Source organism: Eucyclogobius newberryi, unplaced genomic scaffold (genome assembly GCF_026437365.1).
Source record: "Eucyclogobius newberryi isolate DKJ021-1_F unplaced genomic scaffold, fEucNew1.0.hap1 SCAF_15, whole genome shotgun sequence".
NCBI classification, from domain to species: domain Eukaryota; kingdom Metazoa; phylum Chordata; class Actinopteri; order Gobiiformes; family Gobiidae; genus Eucyclogobius; species Eucyclogobius newberryi.
In genome coordinates, this window is record NW_027315779.1 from 35,145,571 (window position 1) to 35,166,573 (window position 21,003).

Genomic DNA, 21,003 nt, shown 5'->3' on the forward strand with positions numbered 1-21,003 from the left:
TCGTAACTAAGATTTTGAGGGAAAATGCAAAAATCAAGGAGTAAATCTCTACAGACATCCATCCATCCATTTTCTACCGCTTGTTCCCTTTCGGGGTCGCGGGTGACTGGAGCCTATCCCAGTGACTTCAGAGTAAATGGGAAAGAGAGGGTCACTTTGTTCTGGAGGATGAAGAGTGGGAAAGTATAAGTACATCTCACTGGAGAACCACAGGATCACATGGAGGGAATTCTGTTAGAAAAGTGTGTCTGGTTTCTTTCTAAGCCCATGTCAAAGTGCCCATGACTCACAGGGAAATGCCTCAGGACTCTGTATCTGGGCCTCAGGACTCTGTATCTGGGCCTCATAACTCTGTATTTGGGCCTCAGGACTCTGTATATGGGCCTCAGGACCCTGTATTTGGGCCTCAGGACTTTGTATCTGGGCCTCATGACTCTGTATTTGGGCCTCATGACTCTGTATTTGGGCCTCAGGACTCTGTATATGGGCCTCAGGACCCTGTATTTGGGCCTCAGGACTTTGTATCTGGGCCTCATGACTCTGTATTTGGGCCTCAGGACTCTGTATCTGGGCCTCATAACTCTGTATTTGGGCCTCAGGACTTTGTATCTGGGCCTCATAACTCTGTATTTGGGCCTCAGGACTTTGTATCTGGGCCTCATGACTCTGTATTTGGGCCTCATGACTCTGTATTTGGGCCTCAGGACTTTGTATTTGGGCCTCATAACTCTGTATTTGGGCCTCAGGACTCTGTATCTGGGCCTCATGACTCTGTGTCTGGGCCTCATGACTCTGTATTTGGGCCTCAGGACTGTGTTTCTGGGCCTCAGGACTCTGTATTTGGACCTCAGGACTCTGTATCTGGGCCTCATAACTCTGTATTTGGGCCTCAGGACTCTGTATCTGGGCCTCATGACTCTGTATTTGGGCCTCAGGACTCTGTATCTGGGCCTCATGACTCTGTATTTGGACCTCAGGACTCTGTATCTGGGCCTCATGACTCTGTATTTGGGCCTCAGGACTGTGTGTCTGGGCCTCAGGACTCTGTATTTGGACCTCAGGACTCTGTATCTGGGCCTCATGACTCTGTATTTGGGCCTCAGGACTCTGTATCTGGGCCTCATGACTCTGTATTTGGACCTCAGGACTCTGTATCTGGGCCTCATGACTCTGTATTTGGGCCTCAGGACTGTGTTTCTGGGCCTCAGGACTCTGTATTTGGGCCTCAGGACTCTGTATCTGGGCCTCATAACTCTGTATTTGGGCCTCAGGACTCTGTATCTGGGCCTCATAACTCTGTATTTGGGCCTCAGGACTTTGTATCTGGGCCTCATAACTCTGTATTTGGGCCTCAGGACTCTGTATATGGGCCTCATGACTCTGTGTCTGGGCCTCATGACTCTGTATTTGGGCCTCAGGACTGTGTTTCTGGGCCTCAGGACTCTGTATTTGGACCTCAGGACTCTGTATCTGGGCCTCATAACTCTGTATTTGGGCCTCAGGACTCTGTATCTGGGCCTCATGACTCTGTATTTGGGCCTCAGGACTCTGTATCTGGGCCTCATGACTCTGTATTTGGACCTCAGGACTCTGTATCTGGGCCTCATGACTGTATTTGGGCCTCAGGACTGTGTGTCTGGGCCTCAGGACTCTGTATTTGGGCCTCAGGACTGTGTGTCTGGGCCTCATAACTCTGTATTTGGGCCTCAGGACTGTGTGTCTGGGCCTCAGGACTCTGTATTTGGGCCTCAGGACTGTGTGTCTGGGCCTCAGGACTCTGTATTTGGGCCTCAGGACTCTGTATCTGGGCCTCAGGACTCTGTCTTTGGGCTTCAGCTCTCTCTGGAGCCTCATCGTGCTGCAGCGAAAAAGGCAATCACTAAAAATGGATGACAAAAAATACACCGACAATCAAGGGCTGGACTAACATTATAATGGACATATGTAAAATGGAAACAACTATATTTGGACAATTGAAAATTGATACATTTGACAGACTGTCAACACGGGATGATTTCTCTGGGTTTTGGGTGCCATGATTCTTTTTCTTTATTATTTGCTAGATGTACTGGTTTATACTGGTCTGTTTTCTCTCTGGTCTTGTTTTTGTTTATGTGTTGTTAAATTAAACCCAAAATTGTATGTCCCCGGCCTAAACCTTACAGGAAGTCGACGATTTTGGATCAAACCTAATAAATAAAAAGTCACATATGATAATCTTATGTCATAATCAAAAACACTTCAAAACTTGGTCAACATTTGTAAACCTCATGTTCTATGAACGATTATCAATCTGATTTTAAATAGAACATTGCATGTGGAGAATTTCCAACAAAATTGCAATTTTTGGCGGGGGAAAAAGGATCTTTTACAAAGGTTGTCGGGTCAGAACCCACTGGAGGGTTAAATGTAACATATGCTGCTTAAGCTTCTATGTTTCATAACTCTTCATAACTCTTCAAGTTAATATCCATATATCCGGTCGATGTGGACTTGTGACAATATTTACAGAGTGTGTTCATAGTGTGGAACAATCTCATAAAGTCACATTCTAAGTTTTATTGTTTAAGAGTAAAAATGGGAAATAAAGAAGACATTATTTTTTTTCTATTCCGCCAAACGTACTCTAAAAGTCTTGAAACTTGGCACAAAATTAGAGCTCCGCTCAAATTTACATTACACAACGTCGCCAAGAATCAACCTGACAAAGCGGCTCAGTGGCGCCCTCTTGAAAATCAAAATACATTATACCAAATGAGGAGCGGAGCCTATTATTTCCATCTTAGACAAATAAAACTCTGCAGATACATAGAATACATAGATCTTGACATAAGCAAAAAAAAATATTATGGACCCACCCTAAACCACACAGTTTGCCATTTTGGTCACCAAAACTGAGGCAGTATCATCAGGACAAATGTGGGGTCAAAAGTTGTTAAAAAAGAATATGTAAAGTCTCAGGGTGTGACCATAACAAGCTCTTAACCTGTTACCACCCACCTGCTCGCCGGCGAGCATTTTCTATATCTCAAATATTCTCTTACATTATCACTTTTATTTCCGTGGTCAATACCAGCAAGTTATACATCATTTTAAAGCTTATTTTCTCAACAAAACGAATATGTCATTGATTTACATTGAATAATATGCCCCAAGAAGCAATTGCCAATAGTTTGTGAGAAAGTCTCAACTTTTACAAACGCATGTCCTGTTTGCTGTTTATGACGGACGAAACGGCTTTAATTCTGTACATTCTTGTGCTCAGTCTGTCCGTAAGGAATCATTGAAAAACAATATCCACTTGTATTTTTCCTGAAGTTTTCCGATTTCGAGATATTGTCAAGTAAACAAACTTTTCTTCATTTCTCGCCGGACGAGAATGCGCTTGTCCGGCGCATTTCTCCGTCCATAACACATGACCTGTTTGACCTATAAAATAATGTTGGATATCCTTCTTTTCTTCAGACTGTTTCCTACAGAATGAGACCATCCACGATTTTTTCTGTCCACGGGTTTGTTTGCTACAGCCTCCGCAAAAAAAAATGCGCCGCTTGCGACGCACATGGATTCCTCTGTTTACATCTAAATAGCGCCGCATGCTAGTGACGTAGCAGACTTTGAATTACATATTATTCTAGCCAATGAGAATAGCTTTAGAAAGAGGGGCGGGACGAAGGCCTTATTGACACAGAATCTTCTGTATTCTCGTGCGTAAGGCTCAGGGAAGGCTGTAAAGAGACAGATTTCTCGGCAGGATTTTGCGCATAACGTTTTCTGATTTTATTAGCCTTTTGGACATGCATTTTGTTAGATATATGTATTATTATACCAAAACAAAATAAAAATATTTTTTTTTTTTTTTTTAAACCTCGATATGGGAAATTCATGGGTAAACTCATATTTACACATTTTCACATTCATTGTTTTTAGCAGTTATAATAGGTATCAGTGGCCTACAAAACATCAAAATGTATGTTTTATGATCATAGAGGAGCTAAAATTGTAATAAAACAGTTTGGCACAGTTGGCACATATTTGGATCACTTGTTCCGAATATACTTTTTGATACAAAAAGGTCAAAAGCACCAAAATGCCTGTTCCTAGAGATCTGAAACTTTACACAGTTGTTGTCAACAAAATAAACAGCATGTACAGTGAACAGCATAAGCACACAATGAAGTATGTCATGCTCAGGACCATTACAAATTGACAATATTCAGGCGAGACTAAAAAAGGATGTTTTGTTTATGTTTGGGCTTCTGTAGTGTGAGTTCTGAAGCCCTGACAGTGTGACATGTGCACATCCCCAGTGAACGAGAGGGTCACGTCCCTACACCTTTGGGGACAGGTTTCTCACAGTGCAGAGTACCCGACCTTCTTTGAGTCCTTGGGAGGGGTACTGAACAGTGCACCGACTGGGGACTGCATTGTTCTACTGGGGGATCTGAACGTGAGCGGTCAGTTATTGGACTTCAGAGGCACGGATAGTCCATAAAGAACACCATGTTCAAGATCATTGCACGTGGCACCAGGACACAGGAGGTCAATGATCCACTTTGTTGTCGTGTCATCTGACCTCTGACCTGTGTCTTGGACACTCGTGTGAAGAGAGGAGCAGAGCTGTAGAGCACCACCTGGTGGTGAGTTGGATCCGCTGTAGGAGGAAGCGGGACAGACGTGTGCGTGTGTTTTTCAGAGTGTGCAGCTCTCATGTGTGTGTATGTGTGTGTGTGTGTGTTTCAGAGTGTGCAGCTCTCATGTGTGTGTGTGTGTGTGTGTGTGTTTCAGAGTGTGCTGGTGCAGTCTCGGGAGCAGCTGGTGGAGGAGCTGAGTCGTCTGCACAGGGACAATGAGAACCTCCAGGGCAAACAGAGGCTGCACTCTGAGCTGCAGCAGCAGGAGGACTTCACCCTGCCCTCCTCTGTGTCTGTGAGTGGAACACACACTAACACAATGAAACACACACTAACATGATGGAACACACACTAACACGATGGAACACACACTAACATGATGTAACACACACTAACATGATGGAACACACACTAACATGATGGAACACACACTAACATGATGGAACACACACTAACATGATGAAACACACACTAACATGATGGAACACACACTAACACGATGGAACACACACTAACATGATGGAACACACACTAACATGATGGAACACACACTAACACGATGGAACATACACTAACACGATAGAACACACACTAACATGATAGAACACACACTAACACGATAGAACACACACTAACATGATGGAACACACACTAACATGATGGAACACACACTAACATGATGGAACACACACTAACATGATGGAACACACACTAACACGATGGAACACACACTAACATGATGTAACACACACTAACATGATGGAACACACACTAACATGATGGAACATACACTAACATGATGGAACACACACTAACATGATGGAACACACACTAACACGATGGAACACACACTAACACGATGGAACACACACTAACATGATGGAACACACACTAACACGATGGAACACACACTAACACGATGGAACATACACTAACACGATAGAACACACACTAACATGATAGAACACACACTAACACGATAGAACACACACTAACACGATAGAACACACACTAACATGATGGAACACACACTAACATGATGGAACACACACTAACATGATGGAACACACACTAACATGATGGAACACACACTAACACGATGTAACACACACTAACATGATGGAACACACACTAACATGATGGAACACACACTAACATGATGGAACACACACTAACATGATGGAACACACACTAACATGATGGAACACACACTAACACGATGGAACATACACTAACACGATAGAACACACACTAACATGATGGAACACACACTAACATGATGGAACACATACTAACACGATAGAACACACACTAACATGATGTAACACACACTAACATGATGTAACACACACTAACACGATGGAACACACACTAACATGATGTAACACACACTAACATGATGTAACACACACTAACATGATGTAACACACACTAACACGATGTAACACGCACTAACACGATGTAACACACACTAACATGATGGAACACACACTAACATGATGGAACACACACTAACATGATGTAACACACACTAACATGATGTAACACACACTAATATGATGGAACACACACTAACATGATGGAACACACACTAACATGATGGATCACACACTAACACGATGGAACACACACTAACACGATGGAACATACACTAACACGATAGAACACACACTAACACGATAGAACACACACTAACACGATAGAACACACAATAACACGATAGAACACACACTAACACGATAGAACACACACTAACACGATAGAACACACACTAACATGATGGAACACACACTAACACGATAGAACACACACTAACATGATGTAACACACACTAACACGATGGAACACACACTAACACGATGTAACACACACTAACATGATGGAACACACACTAACATGATGGAACACACACTAACATGATGGAACACACACTAACATGATGGAACACACACTAACATGATGGAACACACACTAACACGATGTAACACACACTAACATGATGTAACACACACTAACACGATAGAACACACACTAACACGATGGAACACACACTAACACGATGGAACACACACTAACACGATGGAACACACACTAACACGATGGAACACACACTAACATGATGGAACACACACTAACACGATGGAACACACACTAACACGATGGAACACACACTAACACGATGGAACACACACTAATATGATGGAACACACACTAACATGATGGAACACACACTAACATGATGGAACACACACTAACACGATGGAACACACACTAACACGATGGAACATACACTAACACGATAGAACACACACTAACACGATAGAACACACACTAACACGATAGAACACACACTAACACGATAGAACACACAATAACACGATAGAACACACACTAACACGATAGAACACACACTAACATGATGGAACACACACTAACATGATGGAACACACACTAACACGATAGAACACACACTAACATGATGTAACACACACTAACATGATGGAACACACACTAACATGATGGAACACACACTAACATGATGGAACACACACTAACACGATGGAACACACACTAACATGATGGAACACACACTAACACGATGGAACACACACTAACATGATGGAACACACACTAACACGATGGAACACACACTAACACGATGTAACACACACTAACATGATGGAACACACACTAACATGATGGAACACACACTAACATGATGTAACACACACTAACATGATGGAACACACACTAACATGATGGAACACACACTAACACGATGTAACACACACTAACATGATGTAACACATACTAACATGATGTAACACACACTAACACAATAGAACACACACTAACATGATAGAACACACACTAACATGATGGAACACACACTAACATGATGGAACACACACTAACACGATAGAACACACACTAACATGATGGAACACACACTAACATGATGGAACACACACTAACATGATGTAACACACACTAACACGATGGAACACACACTAACACGATGGAACACACACTAACACGATGGAACACACACTAACACGATGGAACACACACTAACATGATGGAACACACACTAACATGATGGAACACACACTAACACGATGGAACACACACTAACACGATGGAACACACACTAACACGATGGAACACACACTAACACGATGGAACACACACTAACACGATGGAACACACACTAACATGATGGAACACACACTAACATGATGGAACACACACTAACACGATGGAACACACACTAACACGATGGAACACACACTAACACGATGGAACACACACTAACACGATGGAACACACACTAACACGATGGAAAACACACTAACATGATGGAACACACACTAACATGATGGAACACACACTAACATGATGGAACACACACTAACACGATGGAACACACACTAACACGATAGAACACACACTAACATGATAGAACACACACTAACATGATGGAACACACACTAACATGATGGAACACACACTAACACGATAGAACACACACTAACATGATGGAACACACACTAACATGATGTAACACACACTAACACGATGTAACACACACTAACATGATGTAACACATACTAACATGATGTAACACACACTAACACGATGTAACACACACTAACACGATAGAACACACACTAACACGATAGAACACACACTAACATGATGGAACACACACTAACATGATGGAACACACACTAACATGATGGAACACACACTAACACGATGGAACACACACTAACACGATGGAACACACACTAACACGATGGAACACACACTAACATGATGGAACACACACTAACACGATAGAACACACACTAACACGATAGAACACACACTAACACGATGTAACACACACTAACACGATGGAACACACACTAACATGATGGAACACACACTAACACGATGGAACACACACTAACACGATGTAACACACACTAACACGATGGAACACACACTAACACGATGAAACACACACTAACACGATGGAACACACACTAACACGATGGAACACACACTAACACGATGGAACACACACTAACATGATGGAACACACACTAACATGATGGAACACACACTAACATGATGGAACACACACTAACATGATGGAACACACACTAACACGATGGAACACACACTAACACGATGGAACACACACTAACACGATGGAACACACACTAACATGATGGAACACACACTAACACGATGGAACACACACTAACACGATGGAACACACACTAACACGATGGAACACACACTAACACGATGGAACACACACTAACACGATGGAACACACACTAACACGATGGAACACACACTAACACGATGGAACACACACTAACACGATGGAACACACACTAACACGATGGAACACACACTAACATGATGGAACACACACTAACATGATGGAACACACACTAACATGATGGAACACACACTAACACGATGGAACACACACTAACATGATGGAACACACACTAACATGATGTAACACACACTAACAAGATGGAACACACACTAACATGATGGAACACACACTAACATGATGGAACACACACTAACATGATGGAACACACACTAACACGATGGAACACACACTAACACGATGGAACACACACTAACACGATGGAACACACACTAACATGATGGAACACACACTAACATGATGGAACACACACTAACACGATGGAACACACACTAACATGATGGAACACACACTAACATGATGGAACACACACTAACACGATGGAACACACACTAACACGATGGAACACACACTAACATGATGGAACACACACTAACATGATGGAACACACACTAACACGATGGAACACACACTAACATGATGGAACACACACTAACACGATGGAACACACACTAACATGATGGAACACACACTAACATGATGTAACACACACTAACAAGATGGAACACACACTAACATGATGGAACACACACTAACACGATGGAACACACACTAACACGATGGAACACACACTAACACGATGGAACACACACTAACATGATGGAACACACACTAACACGATGGAACACACACTAACACGATGGAACACACACTAACATGATGGAACACACACTAACATGATGGAACACACACTAACATGATGGAACACACACTAACATGATGGAACACACACTAACACGATGGAACACACACTAACACGATGGAACACACACTAACATGATGGAACACACACTAACATGATGGAACACACACTAACACGATGGAACACACACTAACACGATGGAACACACACTAACATGATGGAACACACACTAACATGATGGAACACACACTAACACGATGGAACACACACTAACATGATGGAACACACACTAACACGATGGAACACACACTAACATGATGGAACACACACTAACATGATGTAACACACACTAACAAGATGGAACACACACTAACATGATGGAACACACACTAACATGATGGAACACACACTAACATGATGGAACACACACTAACACGATGGAACACACACTAACATGATAGAACACACACTAACATGATGGAACACACACTAACATGATGGAACACACACTAACACGATGGAACACACACTAACACGATGGAACACACACTAACACGATGGAACACACACTAACATGATGGAACACACACTAACGATGTAACACACACTAACATGATGGAACACACACTAACACGATGGAACACACACTAACACGATGGAACACACACTAACATGATGGAACACACACTAACATGATGGAACACACACTAACATGATGAAACACACACTAACACGATGGAACACACACTAACATGATGGAACACACACTAACATGATGTAACACACACTAACAAGATGGAACACACACTAACATGATGGAACACACACTAACATGATGGAACACACACTAACATGATGGAACACACACTAACACGATGGAACACACACTAACACGATGGAACACACACTAACACGATGGAACACACACTAACACGATGGAACACACACTAACATGATGGAACACACACTAACACGATGGAACACACACTAACACGATGGAACACACACTAACATGATGGAACACACACTAACACGATGGAACACACACTAACATGATGGAACACACACTAACGATGGAACACACACTAACATGATGGAACACACACTAACATGATGGAACACACACTAACACGATGGAACACACACTAACACGATGGAACACACACTAACATGATGGAACACACACTAACATGATGTAACACACACTAACAAGATGTAACACACACTAACATGATGGAACACACACTAACATGATGGAACACACACTAACACGATGGAACACACACTAACACGATGGAACACACACTAACACGATGGAACACACACTAACACGATAGAACACACACTAACATGATGGAACACACACTAACATGATGGAACACACACTAACACGATGGAACACACACTAACATGATGGAACACACACTAACATGATGGAACACACACTAACGATGTAACACACACTAACATGATGGAACACACACTAACATGATGGAACACACACTAACATGATGGAACACACACTAACATGATGGAACACACACTAACATGATGGAACACACACTAACATGATGTAACACACACTAACATGATGGAACACACACTAACATGATGGAACACACACTAACACGATGGAACACACACTAACATGATGGAACACACACTAACATGATGGAACACACACTAACGATGTAACACACACTAACATGATGGAACACACACTAACATGATGGAACACACACTAACACGATGGAACACACACTAACATGATGGAACACACACTAACATGATGGAACACACACTAACACGATGGAACACACACTAACATGATGGAACATACACTAACACGATGAAACACACACTAACATGATGGAACACACACTAACATGATGGAACACACACTAACATGATGGAACACACACTAACACGATGGAACACACACTAACATGATGGAACACACACTAACACGATGGAACACACACTAACATGATGGAACACACACTAACACGATGGAACACACACTAACACGATGGAACACACACTAACATGATGGAACACACACTAACATGATGGAACACACACTAACGATGTAACACACACTAACATGATGGAACACACACTAACATGATGGAACACACACTAACATGATGGAACACACACTAACACGATGGAACACACACTAACATGATGGAACACACACTAACATGATGGAACACACACTAACATGATGGAACACACACTAACACGATGGAACACACACTAACACGATGGAACACACACTAACGATGTAACACACACTAACATGATGGAACACACACTAACATGATGGAACACACACTAACATGATGGAACACACACTAACACGATGAAACACACACTAACATGATGGAACACACACTAACGATGTAACACACACTAACATGATGGAACACACACTAACACGATGTAACACACACTAACATGATGGAACACACACTAACATGATGGAACACACACTAACATGATGGAACACACACTAACATGATGGAACACACACTAACACGATGGAACACACACTAACATGATGGAACACACACTAACATGATGGAACACACACTAACACGATGGAACACACACTAACATGATGGAACACACACTAACACGATAGAACACACACTAACACGATGGAACACACACTAACATGATGGAACACACACTAACATGATGGAACACACACTAACACGATGGAACACACACTAACATGATGGAACATACACTAACACGATGAAACACACACTAACATGATGGAACACACACTAACATGATGGAACACACACTAACATGATGGAACACACACTAACACGATGGAACACACACTAACATGATGGAACACACACTAACACGATGGAACACACACTAACATGATGGAACACACACTAACACGATGGAACACACACTAACACGATGGAACACACACTAACATGATGGAACACACACTAACATGATGGAACACACACTAACGATGTAACACACACTAACATGATGGAACACACACTAACATGATGGAACACACACTAACATGATGGAACACACACTAACACGATGGAACACACACTAACATGATGGAACACACACTAACATGATGGAACACACACTAACATGATGGAACACACACTAACACGATGGAACACACACTAACACGATGGAACACACACTAACGATGTAACACACACTAACATGATGGAACACACACTAACATGATGGAACACACACTAACATGATGGAACACACACTAACACGATGAAACACACACTAACATGATGGAACACACACTAACACGATGTAACACACACTAACATGATGGAACACACACTAACATGATGGAACACACACTAACATGATGGAACACACACTAACATGATGGAACACACACTAACACGATGGAACACACACTAACATGATGGAACACACACTAACATGATGGAACACACACTAACATGATGGAACACACACTAACACGACAGACAATAACACATCAGTTCATTATGTGCAGTGACAATTAAAATCCTGCATTCTTCATGAAATAAAGTCCATCCATCCATCTTCTGCCGCTTTATCCGGGGCCGGGTCGCGGGGGCAGCAGTCTGAGCAGGGACTCCCAGACTTCCGCCTCCCCAGACACTTCCTCCAACTCCTCCTCCATCCCGAGGCGTTCCCAGGCCAGCCGAGAGACATAGTCTCTCCAGTGTGTCCTGGGTCTTCCCCGGTGCCTCTTCCCGGTGGGACATGCCTGAAACACCACCGCCCAGGAGGCTCCGGAACAGATGCCCGAGCCACCTCAGCTGGCTCCTCTCGACGTGGAGGAGCAGCGGCTCTACTCCGAGCTCCCCCCGTGTGGCCGAGCTCCTCACCTTATCTCTAAGGGAGCGAGGAAACTCATTTCGACCGCTTGTATCCGCAATCTTGTTCTTTGGGTCATTACCCAAAGCTAATGACCATAGGTGAGGTCAGAACCTAGAGTGACCGGTAAATAGAGAGCTTTGCCTTTGGACTCAGCTCCTTCTTCACCACAACAGTCCGATGCAGCGACTGCATCACTGCAGCTGCTGCACCAATCCGCCTGTCGATCTCACGCTCCATCCTTCACTCACTCGTGAACAAGACCCAGAGATACTTGAACTCCTCCACTTGAGGCAAGGACTTCCCACCCACCTGAGGGCAAGCCACCTTTTTCCGGTCGAGAACCATGGCCTCGGATTTGGAGGTGCTGATTCTCATCCCAGCCGCTTCACACTCGGCTGCAAACCGTCGCAGTGCATGTTGCAGGTCCGGGTTTGATGGAGCCATCAGAACAACATTGTCTGCAAACAGCAGAGACGGAATCCTGTGGTCCCCAAAGCGGACACCCTCCGACCCCTGACTGTGCCTAGAAATTCTGTCCATAAAAATTATGAACAGAACCGGTGACAAAGGGCAGCCCTGGCGGAGTCCAACATGCACTGGGAACAGGTCTGACTTACTGCCGGCAATGCGAACACAGCTCCTGCTCCGGTCATACAGGGACCGGACAGCCCTGAGCCCCGGACCCGGCCCCGGACCCCGTACTCCCGGAGCACCCCCCAAAGGACACCCCGAGGGACACGGTCGAAAGCCTTCTCCAGATCCACAAAGCACATGTGGACTGGTTGGGCAAACTCCCATGAACCCTCGAGCACCCGATGGAGGGCATAGAGCTGGTCCAGTGCTCCACGACCGGGACGAAAACCACTCTGCTCCTCCTGAACCCCAGGTTCGACTATCAGTCGGATTCTCCTCTCCAGTACCTTGGAACAGACCCCACCCTGGAGGCCGAGGAGTGTTATCCCTCTGTAGTTGGAACACACCCTCCGGTCCCCCTTCTCGAACAGAGGGACCACCACCCTGGTCTGCCAGTCCAGAGGCACGGTCCCCGACCGCCACGCGATGCCGTAGAGACGCGTCAGCCAAGACAGTCCCACAACATCTAGAGACCCCAGGCACTCAGGGCGGATCTCATCCACCCCCGGAGCCCTGCCACCGAGGAGTGTGCCAACAACCTCAGTGACTTCAGCTTGGGTGATGGATGAGCCAGCCTCTGAGTCCCTGGTCTCGACTTCCTCTTCGGAAGACGTGACTGAGGGATTAAGGAGATCCTCAAAGTATTCCTTCCACCGTCCGACGACATCTCCAGTCGAGGTCAGCAGGCCTCCACCCGCACCGTAAACGGTGTTGGTGAGGCACTGCTTCCCCTTCCTGAGGCGCCGGTCGGTTTGCCAGAATTTCTTTGGCGCCGACCGATAGTCCTCCTCCATGGCCTCCCCGAACTCCTCCCAGGCCCGGGTTTTTGCCTCTGCGACAGCACGAGCCGCGGCTCGCCTGGCCTGCCGATACCTGTCGATGACCTCCGGAGACCCACAAGCCAGAGTGGCCTGATAGGCCTCCTCCTTCAGTCTGATGGCATCCCTTACTTCCGGAGTCCACCACCGGGTTCGGGGGTTGCCGCCACGACAGGCACCGGAGACCTTGCGACCACAGCTCCGAGCAGCCGCATCAACAATGGAGGCGGAGAACATGGTCCACTCGGACTCAATGTCCCCACCCTCCCCCGGGACATGGGAGAAGCTCTCCCGGAGGTGCGAGTTGAAAACCCTACTGACAGAGGGCTCCTCAAGACGTTCCCAACAGACCCTCACACTGCGCTTGGGTCTGTCCGGCTTCCTCCTCCGCCAGCGGATCCAACTCACCACCTGGTGGTGATCGGTTGACAACTCTGCCCCTCTCTTCACCCGAGTGTCCAAGACACGCGGCCGGAGGTCAGATGACACGACAACAAAGTCGATCATTGACCTCCGGCCTAGGGTGTCCTGGTGCCATGTGCACTGATGGACACCCTTGTGCTTGAACATGGTGTTCATTATGGACAATCCGTGGCTAGCACAGAAGTCCAATAACTGAACACCGCTCGGGTTCAGATCGGGGAAGCCGTTCTTCCCGATCACCCCTCTCCAGGTGTCACTGTCATTGCCCACGTGGGCGTTGAAGTTCCCCAGTAGAACAACGGAATCCCCGGTCGGTGCACTGTCCAGTACCCCTCCCAAGGACTCCAAGAAGGCCGGGTACTCTGCACTGCTGTTCGGCCCGTAGGCCGCCACAACAGTGAGAGACCTGTCCCCCACCCGAAGGCGGAGGGACGCGACCCACTCGTTCACTGGGGTAAACTCCAACACGTGGCGGCTGAGCTGAGGGGCTATAAGCCCACACCAGCCCGCCGCCTCTCCCCGCGGGCAACACCAGAGAAGTGGAGCGTCCAGCCCCTCTCGAGGAGATGGTTCCAGAGCCCAAACTGTGCGTGGAGGTGAGGCCGACTATATCTAGTCGGTATCGCTAAACCTCCCGCACAAGCTCAGACTCTTTCCCCCCCAGCGAGGTGACATTCCATGTCCCCAAAGTTAGTCTCTGTGTCTGGAGATCTGGTCGCCGAGGCCCCTGCCGTCGACTGCCGCCCAGATCTCATGGTCCCCGGCAGCACCTACGGCCCCTGAGGACACGCCCCAGTGGCATTGACTGCTGCACTCACAAATCATATAAAAGCCTCTGACCTACATTATTTTATTAAATGATGATTTGATTAAACTGAGGGTCTTGCCTACAGTCATCATCATTTTCTATTTCAAATAATTGACTTGCTCTTAAACACACTCACACGCACAATTCCTCCTTAATCACGTCTGTCTCCTGTGTCCCTCGTGTCCTCGTGTCCCTCGTGTCTCTCACTCGCCTGACAGCTTTACTTTGATGCACAGCAGGCTTGGCTCCACATGCTGGAAAGATCTCAAGGCTCCAGCTCCATCAGAATGAGCTGAAAAGTCTTCAGTCAGATCAAAAAGAACGTCATTAGGTCGACACGATGTTTGGTGATTCTGAAATACTCATCACGTGTCAGGAGCCGTCTCAGAGCTAAATTGAGAGCTGCATGCTCAGAAACGACATTAGAATTGCGCCGCCGCGTCGTCCTTGTGGTCAGCTGATCTGTGTGTCTGCGCGGCACGTCCTCACGGTCCTCACGGTCCACACGGTCCTCACGGTCCTCACGGTCCACACGGTCCACACGGTCCACACGGTCCTCACGGTCCACACGGTCCTCACGGTCCACACGGTCCACACGGTCCACACGGTCCACACGGTCCTCACGGTCCACACGGTCCACACGGTCCACACGGTCCTCACGGTCCACACGGTCCTCACGGTCCTCACGGTCCACACGGTCCACACGGTCCACACGGTCCTCACGGTCCACACGGTCCACACGGTCCTCACGGTCCACACGGTCCTCACGGTCCTCACGGTCCACACGGTCCTCACGGTCCTCACGGTCCACACGGTCCACACGGTCCTCACGGTCCTCACGGTCCACACGGTCCACACTGTCCTCACGGTCCACACGGTCCTCACGGTCCACACGGTCCACACGGTCCTCACGGTCCACACGGTCCACACGGTCCTCACGGTCCACACGGTCCACACGGTCCACACGGTCCACACGGTCCACACGGTCCTCACGGTCCTCACGGTCCACACGGTCCTCACGGTCCACACGGTCCTCACGGTCCACACGGTCCTCACGGTCCTCACGGTCCTCACGGTCCACACGGTCCTCACGGTCCACACGGTCCTCACGGTCCTCACGGTCCACACGGTCCACACGGTCCTCACGGTCCTCACGGTCCACACGGTCCACACGGTCCTCACGGTCCACACGGTCCACACGGTCCACACGGTCCTCGCGGTCCTCGCGGTCCTCACGGTCCTCGCGGTCCTCGCGGTCCTCACGGTCCTCACGGTCCACACGGTCCTCACGGTCCTCACGGTCCACACGGTCCACACGGTCCACACGGTCCTAACGGTCCTCACGGTCCACACGGTCCTCACGGTCCACACGGTCCTCACGGTCCTCACGGTCCACACGGTCCTCACGGTCCTCACGGTCCTCACGGTCCTCGCGGATCCTCGCGGTCCTCACGGTCCTCACGGTCCTCACGGTCCACACGGTCCACACGGTCCTCACGGTCCACACGGTCCACACGGTCCTCACGGTCCACACGGTCCTCACGGTCCACACGGTCCTCACGGTCCTCACGGATCCTCACGGATCTTCACGGTCCACACGGTCCACACGGTCCTCACGGATCCTCACGGATCCTCACGGTCCTCACGGTCCACACGGTCCACACGGTCCTCACGGTCCACACGGTCCACACGGTCCACACGGTCCTAACGGTCCTCACGGATCCTCGCGGTCCTCACGGTCCTCACGGTCCTCACGGATCCTCACGGTCCTCACGGTCCACACGGTCCACACGGTCCACACGGTCCTCACGGTCCTCACGGTCCTCACGGTCCACACGGTCCACACGGTCCACACGGTCCACACGGTCCTCACGGATCCTCACGGATCTTCACGGTCCTCACGGTCCACACGGTCCACACGGTCCTCACGGATCCTCACGGATCCTCACGGTCCTCACGGTCCACACGGTCCTCACGGTCGTCACGGGGACGGCTGCAGTCGCTCCACCTGCTCCACAGTGCTTTGACAGGAACTAGTATCGGCACTAAACTTCCTCCTCTGAGAACTCTGAGCACTTCAGCAGGTTTCAGGATGAGCACAGGCCAAATGCATCCAGCAGCTCAACTAAGATGATGTAAACTAAATGTAACTCAAATATACACGAGCCTGTATTAAACCCTGTGTGAAATCAAATAAATGCCATAAACCTAATCAGGCTATAGTTGTGCAATTGACTTCTTATTTACCACAGCAAGTGTTCTAGAGCTCAGTCTCTGCACTTTCCTTGTCTCAAAGCGCTGTTTAAACCTCAGGCTTGAACTATTGTGCTCACGAGAAATAGTTCAGAAAATGCAACAAACGGACGGGCAAAGAAATGCAATCTGGACCAAACAGGACCAAAGTCAATCAGCATTTAAGCCCTTCTATAATGTGTTTTTCCAAAATATCAGAAGATGAAGAAGATTAAATTAAAGCTTTTTGGACATCCTCAATTTGCCTGTTTATGACAGAAAAACAACATTAAAAAATAGGAGCTAAAATAACAGTTTTGAAAATACAATGTGAAAGAGACTAAATAACATTAAATCTCAGGGAGCGATGGGTATAATAAAGCTCTAAAAGAAACACTTATTTGCTCTCAACAACTTTTAAACTCTTAGACCTTTCCACGTTGAAGAGAATCATCATATCTGTAATAACTTTATGAAGATAGAAATAAGTCTGTGGTATTTACACCTCAATTATGTCCAAAAGAACAGAAAAAATGCTCCAAAAACGTCCTCCACAAAGATCCGACAGGATTCATGAGACGACAAACACGAGACACAAGACGACATAAGACCATCCTCACACACAATGAGACACACAAGACGACATAAGACCATCTTTACACACAATGAGACACACACAAGACGACATAAGACCATCTTTACACACAATGAGACACACACAAGACGACATAAGACCATCTTTACACACAATGAGACACACACAAGAGGACATAAGACCATCTTTACACACAATGAGACACACAAGACGACATAAGACCATCTTTACACACAATGAGACACACACAAGAGACATAAGACCATCTTTACACACAATGAGACACACACAAGACGACATAAGACCATCTTTACACACAATGAGACACACAAGACGACATAAGACCATCTTTACACACAATGAGACACACACAAGACGACATAAGACCATCTTTACACACAATGAGACACACACAAGACGACATAAGACCATCTTTACACACAATGAGACACACACAAGACGACATAAGACCATCTTTACACACAATGAGACACACACAAGACGACATAAGACCATCTTTACACACAATGAGACACACACAAGACGACATAAGACCATCTTTACACACAATGAGACACACACAAGAGACATAAGACCATCTTTACACACAATGAGACACACAAGACGACATAAGACCATCTTTACACACAATGAGACACACACAAGACGACATAAGACCATCTTTACACACAATGAGACACACACAAGACGACATAAGACCATCTTTACACACAATGAGACACACACAAGACGACATAAGACCATCTTTACACACAATGAGACACACACAAGACGACATAAGACCATCTTTACACACAATGAGACACACACAAGACGACATAAGACCATCTTTACACACAATGAGACACACACAAGAGGACATAAGACCATCTTTACACACAATGAGACACACACAAGACGACATAAGACCATCTTTACACACAATGAGACACACACAAGAGACATAAGACCATCTTTACACACAATGAGACACACAAGACGACATAAGACCATCTTTACACACAATGAGACACACACAAGACGACATAAGACCATCTTTACACACAATGAGACACACACAAGACGACATAAGACCATCTTTACACACAATGAGACACACACAAGAGACATAAGACCATCTTTACACACAATGAGACACACAAGACGACATAAGACCATCTTTACACACAATGAGACACACACAAGACGACATAAGACCATCTTTACACACAATGAGACACACACAAGACGACATAAGACCATCTTTACACACAATGAGACACACACAAGACGACATAAGACCATCTTTACACACAATGAGACACACACAAGAGACATAAGACCATCTTTACACACAGAGACACACACAAGACGACATAAGACCATCTTTACACACAATGAGACACACACAAGACGACATAAGACCATCTTAACACACAATGAGACACACACAAGAGGACATAAGACCATCTTTACACACAATGAGACACACACAAGACGACATAAGACCATCTTTACACACAATGAGACACACACAAGACGACATAAGACCATCTTTACACACAATGAGACACACACAAGAGACATAAGACCATCTTTACACACAATGAGACACACAAGACGACATAAGACCATCTTTACACACAATGAGACACACACAAGACGACATAAGACCATCTTTACACACAATGAGACACACAAGACGACATAAGACCATCTTTACACACAATGAGACACACACAAGACGACATAAGACCATCTTTACACACAATGAGACACACAAGACGACATAAGACCATCTTTACACACAATGAGACACACAAGACGACATAAGACCATCTTTACACACAATGAGACACACAAGACGACATAAGAC

At 46.1% G+C, this 21,003-nt stretch overlaps 1 protein-coding gene across 2 annotated transcripts in view; it reads left to right on the forward strand.

Moving 5' to 3' along the window:
• The window catches only part of rabep1 (rabaptin, RAB GTPase binding effector protein 1), a 90,728-nt gene that overhangs the window by 23,474 nt on the left and 46,251 nt on the right, over positions 1-21,003 (forward strand). For both annotated transcript variants that reach the window (XM_072447022.1, XM_072447023.1), the window contains one exon: positions 4,789-4,929. In XM_072447022.1, the coding sequence (XP_072303123.1) occupies positions 4,789-4,929 (141 nt within the window). The remainder of the gene's footprint in view (positions 1-4,788; positions 4,930-21,003) is intronic.